The sequence below is a fragment of the Pseudoliparis swirei genome, chromosome 15 (genome assembly GCF_029220125.1).
Source record: "Pseudoliparis swirei isolate HS2019 ecotype Mariana Trench chromosome 15, NWPU_hadal_v1, whole genome shotgun sequence".
Classification (NCBI taxonomy): Eukaryota; Metazoa; Chordata; class Actinopteri; order Perciformes; family Liparidae; genus Pseudoliparis; species Pseudoliparis swirei.
This window is the reverse complement of record NC_079402.1, coordinates 4,711,883-4,729,748: the sequence shown is the minus strand read 5'-3', so window position 1 is coordinate 4,729,748 and position 17,866 is coordinate 4,711,883. Positions and strand designations below refer to the sequence as shown.

Genomic DNA, 17,866 nt, shown 5'->3' with positions numbered 1-17,866 from the left:
ATAAATAAATAACTGTAAATCTAAGCATGTGACCTTCAGTAAAACAATGTTGAACATAACTATTGTAATTCTGCACCCACGACAAAAATGATAAACTCTGCTGCTACCAATGTCGGCTCTGCAGTTTGACCCGATATCGGGCAGAACGGTTAACAATGTACACAAACATCCAGACATTTCATAAAAGGGCCGTTATTCTAATCGAACAATTCTGCGAACTGAAGTAATGATGCAACGTCGGCATTACACATCATGGAAATAACAGGGCCCTGGAGAAGTGTGTACACCGAGTCCCGAGTCAGACGTTTGGCCGCCGATGCCTCGAACTTTGCTGTTCGGTGACCATAAATTAATTAAAAGGACTCCGGCCAGATTAAATGTGCTCCGGGGACGCGTGCCTCTCCCTCCCTCTGAGTGATGAGGCATGCACAGGGGCGGGAGCTGGTGTCGTATAACTTCACGATGGGCTCGTGCAGCGGTTCTCTGGGGGTACTTTAAAGCACTCCAGGGGGGGTCTGTGAGATTTATTTTTAAAATCCATTAAGAAATCCTTTAAAAATGGTTATGTAAAAGAATATTTCACAAGGGGTACATCGCTTAAAAAAAGGTTGAGAACCACTGGGCTAGTGAATACATGAGCAGTAATCTACGAGACGTGTACGCTATCCTTCCAATGAGGAGTTGGGGGAAGGGCTTGCGTCTTATACTACGTAGATGTAAAAGTATAGAATCAGTTGGTGGGAACCAGGTACCTAGAAAGTTTAGTCAAATGATCTTCCCTCAGGAAGGCCAGTATTACGGCTTGCCAAAGACTGCATTGTTATACCTACACCAGGGGTGCTCAATACGTCGATCGCGATCTACCAGTCGATCGCCGCGACCTACCGGTCGATCGCGGCGTCGTATTGGTAGATCGCATGACATTAAAAAAAATTGGCCCGCCCCCCTGAAATCTCCGCCCGCCACCCTGTAATCTTCTCTATAGCGCCAGATTACAGCAGAAGTAGGGGTCTCGCGCGCCGCAAAGCTCCGATGCCAGCGTGTCTGCGCGCATAGGGACGGAGCGAAAAGAAAAAAAAGTCACTTGCACTCACTTGTGATATCTATTGTGTTATAATTACATGGATGTTTCATGACTAATTAAATCAATTGTGTGAAAAGCTTGGTCTCGAAAAGTACACATCTCTACCCGCCCCCCCCCTTCTCTATAGCACGTCTTTGTTCTTTTGTTAAACCAAACAGCCGTCTGTTGTTGATCGTATCTACACAACAGCATGTCATTTCTGTCTCTACATGTCGCGTTAACACTTCTCGGCGAGCTACTTATGAGATGACCAAGTCAAAATGAACTTTTTTTTTGCTCCGTCCCGATGCGCGTGTTGATGTGAGGAGAGGAACACACCACCGGACGGCTCTGACGAGACGGAACAAAAAAAAAGTCCCCCCCCCCCCCCGCGTAGGTAGATCATTTGGACTTGGTCATTTTATAAGTAGCTCGCATGCTGAAAGCGTGTGAGCACCCCTGACCAGCATGGTTCATTCTCCCCGTGCTCTTCGCAGTCTGCTTACTCCACTGTGGTATCTTTAACTCGGAGGCTGTGAACTCGCGTTAACAACCTCGGGCACCGTGGACAGAAAGTCACAAGGTTTATAAAGAAGTCCTTGACTTTGTTGCGGAGCAAAATAAAAAGGGAATAAAAAGGCGCAGCATTTTGCAAAAGGGCTTTTTGAAAAAACTAAGATCCGTTATACAAGCAGCAAACTTCGAGGCCGTGTTCTTAAACATTAGCGTGCATTAAGTCCCTTTGAGGGAGTGTGTGAGCGTGAAGTCAGTAGCGTTAAAGCTTGAATGAAGAAGTACACGGTTCAAGTCTGTCAGTGAGTAAATCCTCATGACCTGAAGCAGCCAGGTTTACTTCAGTAAAGTAAGGAAAGGTTTTATTTTACTTAGCACAGGCACATGTCACAGAGTGCAGTACGTGTCATTTAGCTGACTTAGAATCAGCTACAGGGAGCTTCTTCAGGGTCGTGTCTTGCTCAAGGACACATCGACTAGGGCGGGGATTGAACTACCAACCCTGTGATTGGGAGACTGACCTGCTCACCACTGACCCACGGGCGCCACCGTACAGTAGTCAATTAAAACAATTTGATGATAACAAGGGCCAAAATATATCAACAGTTGAAAGTGCAAAGTACAATACACAGTCAAAGTTTGTGCAATAAAAAAACTAATAAGTTCTAAATAATTAACAATAACTAAATAAATAAAAAAGCAGGTCATAGAATATTTAATTCAAACAAATGTGTTTTGAGATGGAGTTTAAATGATACTATTGAATCTGAATTCTTAAGGTGGGCTGACCTTGAAGGACCAGCGCTATTCTTATTTTGGTGACGCACACACACACACACACGACGGCTGGGTCTAACCCGTACATGCAAATGTCAGTGCACAGAGACATGATGTCAGATTCATATGTAACTAGAATGGGCACTCGGTAGAGCGCATACCTTCGCATATCACAAGATTGGGCATTGAATTATGAACATGTTGGCATTAGTTGCATGCCAATTGGATAAAAATTGACCGTGCTATGGTGAAAAGAAGATGTTGACCTTTCCTTGACCTTGACCTTTGACCCGATTGATCCCAAAATCTAATCAAATGGCCCCCGGATAATAAGCAATCATCCCACCAAATTTCATGCGATTCAAGAAGATTTTTACCTTTTCATGACCTTGACCTTTGACCCGATCGATCCCAAAATCAAATCAAATGGTCCCCGGATAATAACCAAGCATCCCACCAAATTCCATGCAATTCGGTTTAAAACTTTTTTTGTTATGCGATTAACACGCATATAAATAAATAAATAAATACACGGCGATCAAAATATTACCTTCCGCATTTTCAATGTGAAGGTAATAATTCAACGTATGTTTAATAGCTTGAGACACAATATCAATTTGCTTTACGGGATGCAATGAACCAAAGAGATAGAATTATTAATATTATTATTAATATTACGTTCAGTATTCGTCTCACTGATTTCCTTGATTCACAGGATCCACTGGTCCGGCACAGAGACGGCCACCCTGTGGTGCGGCTACATGAGCGGCGCGGTACAAGCCGGTCAGCGAGCGGCTCTGGAGGTCCTGGCCGACCTCTGCCCCGTGACCCTGACCCCGGAGGAGCAGGAAGCGGTTCGGCAAACTGTGGAGGGGGGCGTCGAGCAAACGCCAGCGGCTAAAATCAAGCGCCCGTCCGCAGCCAGAGCGTTGGTGGTGGCGGCGCTGGCGGTGGGCGGCGTCCTCCTGCTGGCTCACAACCAGAACGCTTTGCTGAAGGTCAAAACACACGTAACGGATGTATTGCAAAATAAATTTGTATTGTAGCAGAAACCTGTGAAACACGTGTTTGGTTTTGACTCGGAGAAAATGAACAACCAATGAAAAGTTGATCTCCACGCTCTTATTATCTGACGCGTTCCCTTTCTTTGCACACTCAAAAAAACGATTCAAGCCCTTCTTAGAGGTGACACATTTAAATAAATCAATTACAAAACGAAGATATTTATATTGAATGGGTGTAACACAAAATGTAGGAATACTTTCATTTATTAGATTTATTTAGGTTACACTCACAAAAACGATTCAAGCCCTTCTTCGAGGTGACACATTTAAATATTGTTTGATACATTTAAATAAATCAATTACAAAAATAGATGTTTATATTTAATGGGTGTTACACAAAATGTATGAATACTTTCATTTATTAGATTTATTTAGGTTAGATGGTGTGCATATCAACTCAAAATAAATGTGTTTCATTGAGGACTACCCTTTGCGTATGCGCTTTCTGAAAATCATTTGTTTACATGAGGTGAACACACTTTCAGGGCTGTACGGTGGTGTAGTGGCTAGCACTGTTTCCTCAAAACCAGGGGGCCGTGGGTTCAATTCCCAGTCGGGGTGGTCCTTCTGTGTGGAGTTTGCATATTTTGTTAGTTTATATTTTGAGTTGGATAATCATAAATTAATTTAATTTAATGAATATCGTTATTTTATTTTAGATGTATTTGATACAAATGAGTTGGACTAACTTAATTACATTGTATTGCACTGATGTGCTAAATTTGAGTTGGAGTTGCATATAATTATTGGATGGAAAACCTGCCAACAATTTAATTGAGTTCATCCAATGAGTCATTTCTTTGAGTGCAGCGAAAAGTTAATATTTATACGCAACTCGCTTTTCTGTCCTGTTTTTCATATATATTTCAAGTTAGAAAGAAAATAACTCAATTGGGTTCATTTTCAATGCATCTTAGAATATTATTATAGATTGCACACTCAGTCAATACAGAGGGGGTTGGATACACCATATTAATATGGTATGTCCAAATCCATCTGTATTGACCGAGAATGTGTAGATCATTGCGTTTCTTTAATCAATACTAATACAAAAAAGGTACTGTATTTTTAATCAATACTAATACAAAAAATGTATTGTATTTTTAATCAATACTAATACAAAAAAATTACTGTATTTTTAATCAATACTAATACAAAAAAATTATTGTATTTTTAATCAATACTAATACAGAAAATTTATTGTATTTTTAATCAATACTAATACAAAAAATTTATTGTATTTTTAATCAATACCAATACAAAAAATCTACTATATTTTTAATCAATACTAATACATAAACTGTACTTTTATTTTAATCAGTAGTAATAAAAAATCTACTGTATTTTTAATAAATACTAATACAAAAAATCTACTGTATTTTTAATTTAAATGAGGTTTTTAAGTATTTTCTCTCTTGTTGACCAAATAAAAATGAAACATCCCATCTTATTTTTACTTATTTAATATCGTGACCGTGATAAGTCGGTTGTGCTTGTCTGCTCAAAGGGGTCAGGGGCAGATCATCTGCTGCTGCTTTTAAACGACCTTGCTGTGGTGAAAAAAATAAGGATCTTTTCATACCTCGGATTGTGTCCCAGAGCCATAGAAGCTGCCGAGCGGCCTCGGAGCCACATGTGCGGCCCGTAAACCCACAGAACCACCGGCAGACGGTCCAAATGGGCAAAAGATGGATGAACAAGTCGCACAACGATCACGTCACCGAGAAAGTGATTAAATCGCCATCGCTTGATTCCACAGTCGACGGAGAGGGTTTTTGTCCGCGGCTTCTCGTTGGAGTTGGCGTCTCCAACACCCACCGATCACAGGACGCCATTCCACTGGCAACCGCGGCCGGCTATTTGTCTTTGTTATCGTTGGCTGGCGCTGGATCGGCCGCCTGTTCTCTCTGGGTTCATGAGAGCCGGTCCAGGCTGAATCCAGACCGACATCTACAACGTGTCAGTTGTTTTTTGTGTGTGTGGACCATTTGCTCTCCGACTCGGTCTTTTCCTTTTTGATCGACAGTCTCGAGAGCGACGGCCGTCAGGTGGGTTTTCTGAACAAAAGATAAAAGGGTGACGTACATTTATCGACTTCATGGACTCTTTTCAAGAGGTTCTGTCACATGGTAATTGGACATCTAAGGGGAATTGCAGATTGTGTGTGTGTGTGTGTGTGTGCACTGTTCATTTAATGTGTGATTTGTCCCTCTCTCATGATACTTGCAACGCACAGTGAGCTACACTTACCGACCACATCTGTAACCATGGGGATTACACTTAATCCTGGCCATGGATTAAATTTTTTTTTTTTTACATAGAAGCACTGTGAGCACCAGAGCTCGCTCGTGAAATTGAACAGTGTCTGACCCAACACCTCCAGCAGAGATGCACTCATGCACTCATTTGCATCTGCACTCTGGCTCGAAATTGGTACCCGAGATTTTTTTTAAAGGAGAAAAAAAAGGTATAGATCAAAATAGCTCAGCGCTAACAACAGCCCGGTGTCGACAACAGGGCTAAGAGTGTTTATCCGTGTGGAACTAATCCGCCGCAGTGGGTCTGGGGACAATGAGCTAGCCAGTCCACGTACAGAGATTTAATTCACATTAGAGGTAACAATAGAAGGACTCGCAGAGGATGACACAGGAGACGAAGGCAGGCAACAGACGAGGTCTTCACAAGGTCAAAGGTCACACACTGGGGGTCAGTCTGGGAAGGCAAACACATCTGACAAGGATCAGAAACAAAGATTAATGCAGAGTCCCAAAAAAACCATAATGCTGACGTGGGAATATACTGCTGGAAAGTAATACACTCACACACTCACACACACACACAAGGTAGAAACAAAGACAACCGGGCTCCAGAAAATGGACCACAGGGGAGCTTATACAGTAAGTGGGGTTGGCTGTGATTGAGAGCAGGTAAAGGGAATGACCAATCAGGAGACTGATAATATAATTGTGTTAAATATTGTTCCATTCCTATGTTATTGTCAGGTTATTTAAATTCAGAACAACAACACGGAGAAGCTGTATAAATCCACGGGAAATATTCTGTTGTCTGCATGTTACATGTACATTTCCCGCTTTCCAGCATAATTATTACATCATTGTCTGATCAATTATCCTGTGAAAGACAGTTAACAGGTGGGATTTTTTTAAATTCTATTTATTATTTAGTAATAATTTGTTTCCTTCACATTTGCTTTTGAATTTAAAAAAAATTATTGACATAATAACTGATTGACTTATTACCTTCGCATTGAAAATGCGGAAGGTTATGTTTTGATCGCAGTGTATTTATTTATTTGTATGCGTGTTATTCTCATAACAAATTTTTTTTTTTAACCGAATGGCATGACATTTGGTGGGATGATTGGTTATTATCCGGGGACCATTTGATTCGATTTTGGTATCAATCGGGTGAAAGGTCAAGGTCATGGAAAGGTCAAAATCTTCTTTTTACCATAGCACGGTCAATTTTTATCCAATTGGCATGCAACTAATGCCAAAATATTCATAATTCAATGCCCAATCTTGTGATATGCGAAGGTATGCGCTCTACTGAGTGCCCGTTCTAGTTTATTGAATGTGAACATTCCCAGAACATGTGGCGCTTAGACTCTAGAGGGAGGTGTGTAATAGAGGGGCGTCTGCAGCAAGATAAAGCCCCTAGCGGGGAGGGGGAGGGGCCTGTGAAGGCTGGGTGGGGAGTGGGTGGGGCCTGTTTAACAGCAACATGGAGAAGAATGTTAAAGTATCGTCTTCCTCAATGAACTTACGCGACAGCTTCCATTTATTTTGAAGTTTGTTCTGTTATCGTAATCCCTCGTCTAAACACGTAAAACACAACATGGGGGCTAGTTTGACAATTTCCCTGTGGAAAGTGTGAAGAGCCACAGCAGGCAGAAGCTTTTCATATATAATAGTCATATCTTCATAGAGGAAATATAAATGAATATGAATAAAAGAAGGCAGTTTTGTTTATGTTGATGCTCCCAAGATCATTTGGTCATATGCAGTAATGAATTTCTCAGCCCTTGAATGTTTGAAAGCCTGAAATGTGGTACACAGATTTAAAAACAGGAAAGACAGATGGGCATATTTCACGAACACCCTGCAAAGTGAACTTTGTTTTAGTTGTTGTCCCCATTTGTTTTACATAAGTAAAGTTGCTGTTATCATTGTCCCCTCTGAACACCCGTCAGAGCACTAGCCTTGGTGTTTGCCTTCGGGCAACAGCAACAACTTTATAAATGCATATGCTGCAGCACAGTCTTATCAATATTTGTGACCATAAACAACTTATTTTTGAAGATGATGTGGCTGGCGTGGCAAAACAAGAGCACCATAATGCAAGTCAGCCACCCTGGAATAAATATTGCTTTCACGTAGCTTATTATCATTATTTATTTATTTTGAGGCAGTAACGAAAATGTATGCATTTACTGAAATGTGGAATGGTAAATATTGTTTGAGTTTGGATGACAAGTCTGATGGTCTCATTGCACTTAATTTAGGCTTATAGCGGGAGGTTGTTTTAGATAAAATTATTTTATTTATTTATTTCAATTATTTTATATATTTATTTCATTTATTTTGTTTTATTTATTTTATTTTAATATTATGTTCTTTTGTTTGTAATTATGTCAGCGAGTGGTTGAGTCAAATTGTGTTCACATTGCATTTTTCCATCATGTGCCTCTAAGTTATTTTGAAAGGGTTTAGCCGTTGCCTCTGCTCCTCTTTCCTGTGTTTAAAATGCATCGCAGCTTTCTTTGCTTCAGATTTAGTTACCTCTAAATTAAAAGGACAGATTTTTGGGGAATCATGTCCATGTTGCATCATTCAGCAGCACAGCCTACTTTGTCTGCCGAGGCAGAAAGTGTGAGATTTTAGCATTGTACTGAATTGTATAACATTGTTTGGCTCTCTTAATTTAAATCAGGTTTTTTTTCTAAATTATCCATTATCACCGTATACTGTCTGGGAAATACAAAAGCCACCCGCACAGTTCATTTAATTAGATCATTGTTGTTTTGAAAAACAGGAAATATTAGACAACGCAAAAGGGGGAAACGACGAGAATCGGCTGCAGAATAAACTGCATGAACCAATAATACGAGGAGAAACCTCTCAGAGCAAAGTGATTGAAATGGTTATCTCTTGATTGCACAGTGGATCGAGAGGATGTTTCCCGGTGCCCATTTCTCCCCCGGAGAGTATCGCCGACGTACAGTAGTCTTGGCACCACGGCTGGCTATTTGTCTTTTGTTATCACGAGCTAACACTGGATCCACTGCCGGCTCTCCCTGGTTTCATTTAAGCCGGTCGCAGCTGAATCGAGGCCAACAACCCAACATCTCTATCTACATGCAGTGCGGTGTCCGCCCCAGAAAAACAAAATTCCATACATCTAAATATCTACTCAGATTTCCCTCCATGTGGGACTCGCATAACACAAAGAGGTGTCACAGACGATGGAAATCAGGATCCAGATACGGTGAATTAAGTTTAACAATATTTAATGGCAAGAGCAAAGGGGCCGCAACGAGAGCCCTGAGGTTTACCTGCACGGCGATATATTAGTCTCCAACAGCCAATCGCTGTTCTCAAAGATTAGTCCTTTTTATATTCAGATCGGGGGCGCTTTCCGGTTGGCTAAGCTAATACAACAACAACATGGAGAGGTTAAATGTCACGTCTCTGCGACGTCGCACTTCCGGTCAGCTAACTTAACGGTTCCTTCACAATAAAAGTGTAGTATGTTACTTTCCGGATTAAAGTAATAAAGTAACCTCGCGGGTTTCAACCGGCTTCCACATTTCTGAAATACTAGACTAACATTCATTCTCATGCGACATACATATACACATTAACTCTGGCCATTTACATTTATCATTTGCATAGAGAAAACAGTCTTTCCCTTATGCTTCATAATACATTCGTAATAATATTCTCCCTAATATTTTCTATTATAATTTCTTTCTATATATACTAATTTAAAGCATAAGACTACAGAATAAAAATAAACTAATTACAACCTTACAAAGGCCATTTGAAAACAAACTGGAACCAACGCGCGTGGATACACAACGCGCCACAGAAAAAGAAAAGAAAGAAAAAAGAGACAAACACGTCTGCATTCCCAACACGCAACACATTCAGGCGACCGCGTGGACCGAACACGGGGAAAGCAGACGGACGTGAGCCACGTGCAAATGAACAACGGCACAGTGGAGGTTTAAAAAAGTAAAACCTTACTCAACATCGGAATAGCTGAAGGAGATAACATCTTTCCAGTCAGTCACTTTCTCTCTCTCTTTCTCTCGATGGCCAGCTGCACTTAACTGGGCCTTCCTCTTGAGTTAAAACGTGGCCTACTGGTGTTCAGTAAGAGTGTGAGGGGGAAATAATGTTTCTCATGTGGCAGTAAAGAAAATGTATGCATTGACTATTTAGGCATCTGAAATGTGTTATCGTAAATATTGTTTAAGTTTGGAGTCATAAAAAGAGTTTGGGTTTTTATGGATCTGATGGTCTCATTGCTACGGCAGCTGTTTAAGGTTATTGTTTTCCACGCAGTAGTTTGAAAATCAATGTGAGGATTTTATTGATTTATTCCTAATAAGCCAGGGAAAACAACAAAGAATAAAACAAAACAACGTGTAAATAACCCAATGGAAGGTTTATTGTGTTGTGTTTATTGCCTGTTTTGTATTTGTCGTATTGGTTTTGATATTTTTGTGTTTGAAGAATTTATAGAGGTTTTAATCCACCTCCTCTCTAATACATACATCAGACTTTTATTTTGAAAAGGAATCACAGTTTCGTTTTACGTTTGAATGCGAACTTGACAGTACGGCCACAGATGTTGTTATGGGACAGATGTGTATTTATGCTTTTAATAAAGTTTAATAGTTTAATAAACCCATATGAGGCTTTAGCTCTTACAGTGTTTTTTTACGGTGGTGATATTTTACCAGTTTTAATTAATCTATGTGACGCAAAGGAAGAAAATAAAGGAGTCATTTCACCAGCAGTAAGTTTCATGACACTTCATATATGTTTAAATATTCAGTATAAATATTCATTCAAATATTCATTTAAAGACGTCCACCTTTGTTTTCATCCAACTCATCACCACATATTTTACACTTTTCTTTGGAACCACCTAACTTAATTTACATGCTGGTTTTTGAGTCAAATGAACGTAACTTTAAATGACCACGCACTTTGTGCACATCTTCTAATGCTAATGGACGATGGGAGCGTCGATGGTGATGAGACAAGGTAAGGGGTCAGTAGGCACAGGACAGTTCTGCCTTCAGAGCTATAGCTGCTAAAAAAGGGTCGATTTTTAACCTAATATGCGATCTTTCCCTGAACTACACCGTGTAGGTTTGTTGCTTGCATCTAAAAGTTTCTGGCAGAAAAATCTTTCAGATCTTTGAGGCAGAAATCCCCGAAGACAAGCCTCTCCCATCGAGGCGGAGACAAAAACAATTCAAAGTGTCTTTTTGGCGTCCGCCCACAGACTGTTGTTGTTGTTCTTCACGTTGTACTCTGTTAGTAGATGCATTGACTCTGCTCAGCACTTCCACACTTTGAAATCCCAATTGAGCAGCCAGAGTGTCAGAGCTGGGATGCATCTGTCGGAATAAGACTGGAGTGTCATTTTAAAACCAGATCCAGATGAGGTTCAGACACTCGCCGTAACAACAAAGACACTCTGAACGAGGCCCATGTAGGGAAAGACACATGCATTCAACTCAGTTCATTGCGTTCAGCCCCAAATCACAAATTTGCCTCAGAGGGCTTTAAAATCCGTCCACACGCGACATCAGGACGTCACAGGTTGGTGTGATAAGAAGAGGTTTACAAAGATTTTGATTTTTTTTATTCTATAAGAGTGACTGAAACTGGGCACTTGGCAGATGATGGACATCAGGTTCCGGATGCGCGTGAATTAAGTTGAACAATATTTAATGGCAAGAAGTGTAAACAAATAATCCAGGCTCACGATCGTGGGTTTCGTGGTGATCAGAGCTCCACGGGAACCAGCTCGAAGCACCCGGGTCAAGACGAAAGAGAGCGATATTTACCCAGTCCAGAGTATTAGTCGCAAAATAAGCCAATGACCTCCTCCAAAGGTTTAGTTCAGCCTCTAACACCTTACTGTTGGCTCAAAGTCCGCTTATCAAAATGGAGGGGTCAAACGTCATGATCCCCGGGTCAAAACGTCACTTCCGGTCAAGTCACAAAACAAGTATTTTCACAATAAAAGTCCCGTCTGTTATTGTCCGCATTAAAGTCACTTCACGGGTTTCAACAATCTGAAATACTAAACTAACATTCACTCTCATGCAACATACATTCATTCTTGCCATTTACATTTGCATAGAGTAAACAGTACCCCTATGCTTCATAATACATTAATAACAATATCAATATTCTCCCTAGTATTTCCTATTATAATATCTTTCTATATGTACTAAATTTTACGAATGAAAAACCTTTGTTCTCAAAAAAAACCTTCGCTTTCAAAATAAAAACCTTCGCTGTCAAAATTGAAAAATATATTTGCTCTAAAAATAACAACTTTACTTAAAAAACGTTGCTCTGAAAATATAAACCTTCGCTCTCAAAATAAAAACCTCTGCTCTCAAAAAAAACCTTCGCTTTCAAAATAAAAACCTTCGCTCGCAAAATAAAAACCTCTGCTCTCAATAAAAACCTTCGCTGTCAACATTTAAAAAAAGATTTGCTCTATAAACAACAACTTTACTAAAAAAAAACATTTGCTCTGAAAATATAAACCTTCGCTCTCAAAATAAAAACCTTTGCTGTCAAAATAAAAACCTTTGTTCTCAAAACGAAAAAGCTACGAATGGAGTTTGGACGTAGTGGCCGTGGTCACATGCACTAACAACATGAACAAGAAATTGCTGCTAAATTTTAAATACTTTTGAAACAAAACAGAGCAATAAGATGTCAACTTACCTCCACGTCCTCCTCACCGTAACCTCCCGTTAGCGCAGCGAGCTGAGAGCAAGTCAAACCCACCAATAGAGCAGCGTAAGCCCCGCCCACTTTGTTCAAACTCAATTCGTAGATTTTCGCTTTTTGAGAGCAAATATTTTGGATTTGCAGCAACACATTCTAGTTTAATAAGCACAACTAAAAGTTAATGTACTTACTTTTGCTTGTACATGTCCGTCTGTCTACTTCACATCTGTTTTGACTTGTTTTTATTCATCTAACATAAAATCACTTTCCTGGATATAAAATATTAGAATATCATGAAAAAGTACTAGTTAGTTATTTAAAACAAATCTTGAATTGTCTAATTAACAAAAACACCTGCAAGGGTTCCTGAGCCTTGACAAACACTCAGCTGTTATAAATCTTTTTTACAGTTGCATTGAATTGAATAACTAATGCTATCTGAAAAATGTATTGAATTTTAAAAAAACATGTGATTTACATAGCTCTATTCTTTGGACGTCACAGGATCATGTGACATCCCATCAGGATCAGTTACTGGATATCAGATTTGGAGAGAGCTCCGTCATTAAAAGGGTTTGACTGACAGGTGGTTCATCCATTCACCTGCCAAGTAGATATATTTGTTTAATTGACTGCCCTTTTCCGAACAGCTTCCCAATCATGGCTTCTCAGATGGTTTGTTACACAGCCCCGTCTCATGGGACAGGTTCAGTGGAGGTGGTGTTGTGTGTGTTTTGTGTGGTTTTGTGATATTTTTTTTTTTTTTTTTTTTGTTTTTTATTTTTTTTTTTTTGCGCATTTTACTTTTTAACTTTTCGCACCACTTTTCTTTTTGGTTTTAACCACAAACACAAACAGCACAATAAACTTCTTTCACTTCGATCGTGCGGGCAGGGTTGGACAGGAACAGAGAGCGGCAGCGTGGCGGCAACAACAAACTAGCAGGCGACACGGCGAAAACTGCGAGGAGCCGGAACAACGGGGAAACAGAACGCAACCCGCAGCCCCCCTTCCCAGTCTCTGGAAAATATTCCAGATGATGTTGATGGCTGCAGTCTCTGGAATTCCGACATGAGATGATGAAAGGATTTTGACTGGCGGAAGGGAGCTGAAATCGCTGGTGCGGGGGATCCGCTGGCCCATTTGTCTCCTTCTGCGGACCGTGTCAGACAGAGCGGTGAGGTCTCAAAGTCAAATAAGAGTGTGGGTTTGTTTCGCTAAGACAAGAACTCTGGTGCGACCCGGAGAACATTAAGACTCTTTCTATCTTTGAGCCGAATAACATGCGAACAATCTGGATCTCATAACGTCCATTACCTCCTGCTGGAGTTTCGCTCGCGATCTCAGACCATCACCACCCACCACTACATACCACCTCGGTCCCGACTCGGACCCGGACCGGATACCTGACGGACAGTCTACATACCTAATGGCCACGGGTATCGGGTGGCTGGCTGTGGTGGTGGGGCTAACTATAAAAGGCTAACTAAAAAAAGTCCAGGGGGGACTTCCCTAAGACATAGTGTGCTGCTACCAAAAGGAAAGCCATTCAGCACCTGCCATGGCTCTCTCCTCCGTTCGGAGAATGCCGCTCTGACCACATTCCGCCATTCAGGCTGGCTCTTTCTCCTCTCGGATCGCGCGGTAGTGAGCGGTTGTGGGCGATAAAGGTACCGGTGGCGGCAGCTGAGAAGCGGTAGTGGCGTGGCAGCGGCGGCGGTCCTGGGTGTGGCCAGCTTCTGAGACAGTCCACGACATGAGCGCTCTGGCGCAACATCAAGCAGTCAACTTCCAACGTCCGGAGTTCAGTTTACCACATCTTCCAAAAGCCGGTCAAGATAAACCATCCCAAAAAGGTGACCATGCAAAAGCGCGAAGCTGCACTCCGAACTGCTGTGCATCTAGATCCATGATCCTTGGGTCGGCAACCTGAGGAGGGCGGCGGCGCGGTCTCTGGAGAGAAGTAGGCGGTGAGAAAGATGGGAGAAAGGATGGACGCAGGGAGGGCAGCGTGGGGCAGCGGCGACACCAAGCGCTATGTGAGGGCTACGGACTATACAGACTACCCAGAGCACCAGCAGCCAGACTATGACCTACCGGACTATGGAGGAGCAGACTGAATGGCAGGGCACTGCGGCTAGCAGGCGGCAAACAACAGCGGGGCCTTGCAACAAAACAACTGAGTTAGCGAACAACGTGACACACGCTCTGTGACCGAGCACACAGTGAGGAGGTCTCTGTGAGGTGGTGAGGGCTCTGCTGTGAGGACAACACTGTGAGAGGGGCAGGTCCTGAGGGCATATCTATCTGCACTGAACCTGTGTGCTCATCCAGCAACCAGTGATTCCAGTGTTCACCACAATGTTCAACGCTGCTGGCTGAGTCCTTGTGCCCTCTGTGCATCCACTCTTGTCCCGATGCTGACTAATGCTCCTCCAGCATGTAGATGGTGTGAATGTGAAATGCTTTGAGAGGCTGATAAATGACTACATGAAAGCTGATCCTCCCTTCCTCCATGGACCTCCTCCCTCCCTCCCCTCGCACGCTTCTGCTTCCTCTTTCCTCAGATCCATCACAGATGATGCTGTCTCCTGATGCTGTCACCACACCACACCTCGGCTATGTGACACCTGTGGGGCCATCAGAGACTGCTGTTCATGGCTTTCCTCCAGACTGGTTCAGTGAGATTCAGCTGACTGGCGGCAGCCCTGTGTGCTTGGGCTCCTGACCCCCTGTGTGCTTGGATTGAGCCAGGGTGACCAGCCACCAGGCCACAGGTCCCAGTGGGCCCACACACCCCTGGTCACCCCCCTCCCTCCCACCCCCACCCCCCCTGTGTACACCTGACCCCCTACTTCCTCAGCACTGCCCCACATCCTCTGTCATGACATCAAGTTGTGTGGGTGGTGGTGAGATGACACAGTGACACCGGCTAGGCGTGCCTAGCTGATGACCTGGATGGCTGATCTGACACTCTGGTGCCAACAGCCAACTCTCTCATGTCAACAAAACTAAGGGCAGGTGGTGATGTTTGGGAAATACAACAACACAGGACTTTAGGTGAGTACTCACCACTGGGGAGACTAGGACAGGGAGGTGCGGGTATCTGGGGGGAGAGGTCCACGGACATGGACTCCTGAGGTCCACACATAACCAACACACATGGTCAACAAACACAGAAGGCAAACGGTCAAGAAGGCAAGGCAGCAGCTGAGTCAGGCAGCTGAGAGGATCCTCCTTCTTCCTTCCTTCTTCTCTCCTTCTCTCTCCCTGGGCTGGACAGAGCCTGCCTTGTTTGGCAGCACAGCCGCTCAGGACAGGGCTTGCTCCGCTCAGGACAGGCGTTCGGCTGAACTGTGCTACTGGCCGCACAGTTGAACCCTACACTCCCAGCCTCAGGACCTGCAGAACCAGGGCAGCAGGATGAAGACACCAGGCTCATAACAACCACCTGTCACCACTCGGTGCAGGCAGCAGCGCAGCGCTGGCCGTGAAGTGCAGCTGCAGAACAGAAGAGACTAGAGCAGAGAGATCAGAGAGACTGACTGAAGGCAGACGGGACGACCTCACCAGGACCACATACCCACACAACCACACCCCACACACACACACACACACACACACACACACACACACACACACACACACACACACAACACACATGTTGTGTTTTTTTATTGTAAATAAGTGTTGTGTTGTTGTTGCACATTCCTGCTGCATTGCCACTTTCATTTCACTGCACACCCTGTGTGTGTATGTGACAAATAAAACATCTTGAATCTTGAATCTTGAATCATCATAGGGTGACTGTCCATGGTTAAAGGGTGTGAATGTAATCAATCTCTGCAATCTGATGTGCCGACGTCGCGACGTGAGGTCAACGTGAAAGGTAGGAAGTCACCGGAGACGCCCGCTGATTCCTCCTTCACTAAGGAGCTGCTCCAGAGCCAGACAACTATGGCGTCACCTGTACACCCCCCACCACGACTCCCTGGATTTTCTACTTGCAGTTTATGATGGAGCAGATGTATATGATTTGCCCAGGCCTTACGAGTGTGATAAATCATATTAAAGTACTCCCCCCACCCTCGTTTATATGAGATAGTTTTGATTATAGACTATAGGAATGGTCGTGCTTTTTACTACCAGGCCTTTTCTGCTTTTTCTGATAGTACCCAGCTAACAGTCGCTGGTACCGAAAACATGTAGAGCGAGCTGAATTATGATAATCATATATTCATGATTATTTAATTTACCTGTTGACATTTTTTTTAAAGGCTAACTGATTCTTGTCGCCCAGGCTCTGTTGTTTAATTTCATGTGCAACATTAATATATTTGCTTGTTTCTCATAGCAATAAAGACCCCAGACCCCCCTAGGGGGTCTACGGTTTTCAAAAGGTTTAAAAGGACACGGTAAAAGTAGCTCGTAGGGAACCAACCATGGTGGATGTCTAGACTGAGAGCTCCCCACTGTAGGACAAATACACCTCGCCTGAATACAAGATGAGTGTTTAGCTTTTAATTGACTTCAGAAGGATGAGAAACTGAAGGAATGACCCGAAGCGAAACAAACCAAGACCAAATGAAAGTAGATGGTTGAGACAAGGCAACAGAAAATTACATAAATAAATACACAAACCCGTAACCTGAGACCAGATTATAGGGCAGCTCGAGCTGAAAACGTTGACCTTGAACACACAAACAATACAAGACCACGACAATAAAAAAAAAAATAAACAACTTGAGAAGAGAAGCCTGAACCATGAAGCACTAAACTGAGAGATCGGAACAAATGTCACGATCTTGAGTCCAGGGACGAGAAGAAATAACATGCATATTTACGGTGTGCCTGAGGGCCCTGAACGCAGCTCGGTGCTTCGGTTTGTGGAGAAGCTGCTGGATGTTTTCCTAGAACCAGAGATGTACCGATTGCGTGAACAGAGAGGAGAAAAAAAACAAGTTTCAAGACACCTTCGATTTCCATCGTCAACTTTATTTTCTAGTTTTTATTATATATAAGTACAGCAGATGGTTCTCCGAAAAAAAAAAAGGCAAAAGAAGGTCAAACCCAGAGAGCGAAACTGTCTTTTATAATTACGACTGTGCTGGAGCTGGAGTACATCAACACGAGGCACACATACGCGTTATTCCCAAGATGCATATTCCCTAAGGGGGCGGAGCCTAGACCTGAAACAAAGCAAGAGCAACACACCTGAGAGGCTATGCAGTGGAAGAGCCGGGGTGTAACGTACGTGTTGCCGCTGCTTCCACGAAGAATCAGAGACCGTCAAACTGGCACCGGAACATCCCCTCCAAAAATAAGGTCATGAAAGACTCATTCTTGAACTGAGAATTGATTATTGCACCCCAAATATGTCAGAATACTGAGTTCTTACAGTTGAGCTTTTCTTTTTTTGAACACTTTCTTTTTTT

At 42.6% G+C, this 17,866-nt stretch overlaps 1 protein-coding gene across 1 annotated transcript in view; it reads left to right on the top strand.

Moving 5' to 3' along the window:
* The window catches only part of si:ch211-127i16.2 (probable flavin-containing monoamine oxidase A), a 40,824-nt gene extending 37,264 nt beyond the window's left edge, over positions 1-3,560 (top strand). Inside the window, exon 12 of the mRNA XM_056431789.1 lies at positions 3,069-3,560. Coding sequence (XP_056287764.1) covers positions 3,069-3,399 — 331 coding nt within the window. The 3' untranslated portion in view covers positions 3,400-3,560. The remainder of the gene's footprint in view (positions 1-3,068) is intronic.
* The last annotated feature ends 14,306 nt before the right edge of the window (positions 3,561-17,866 follow it).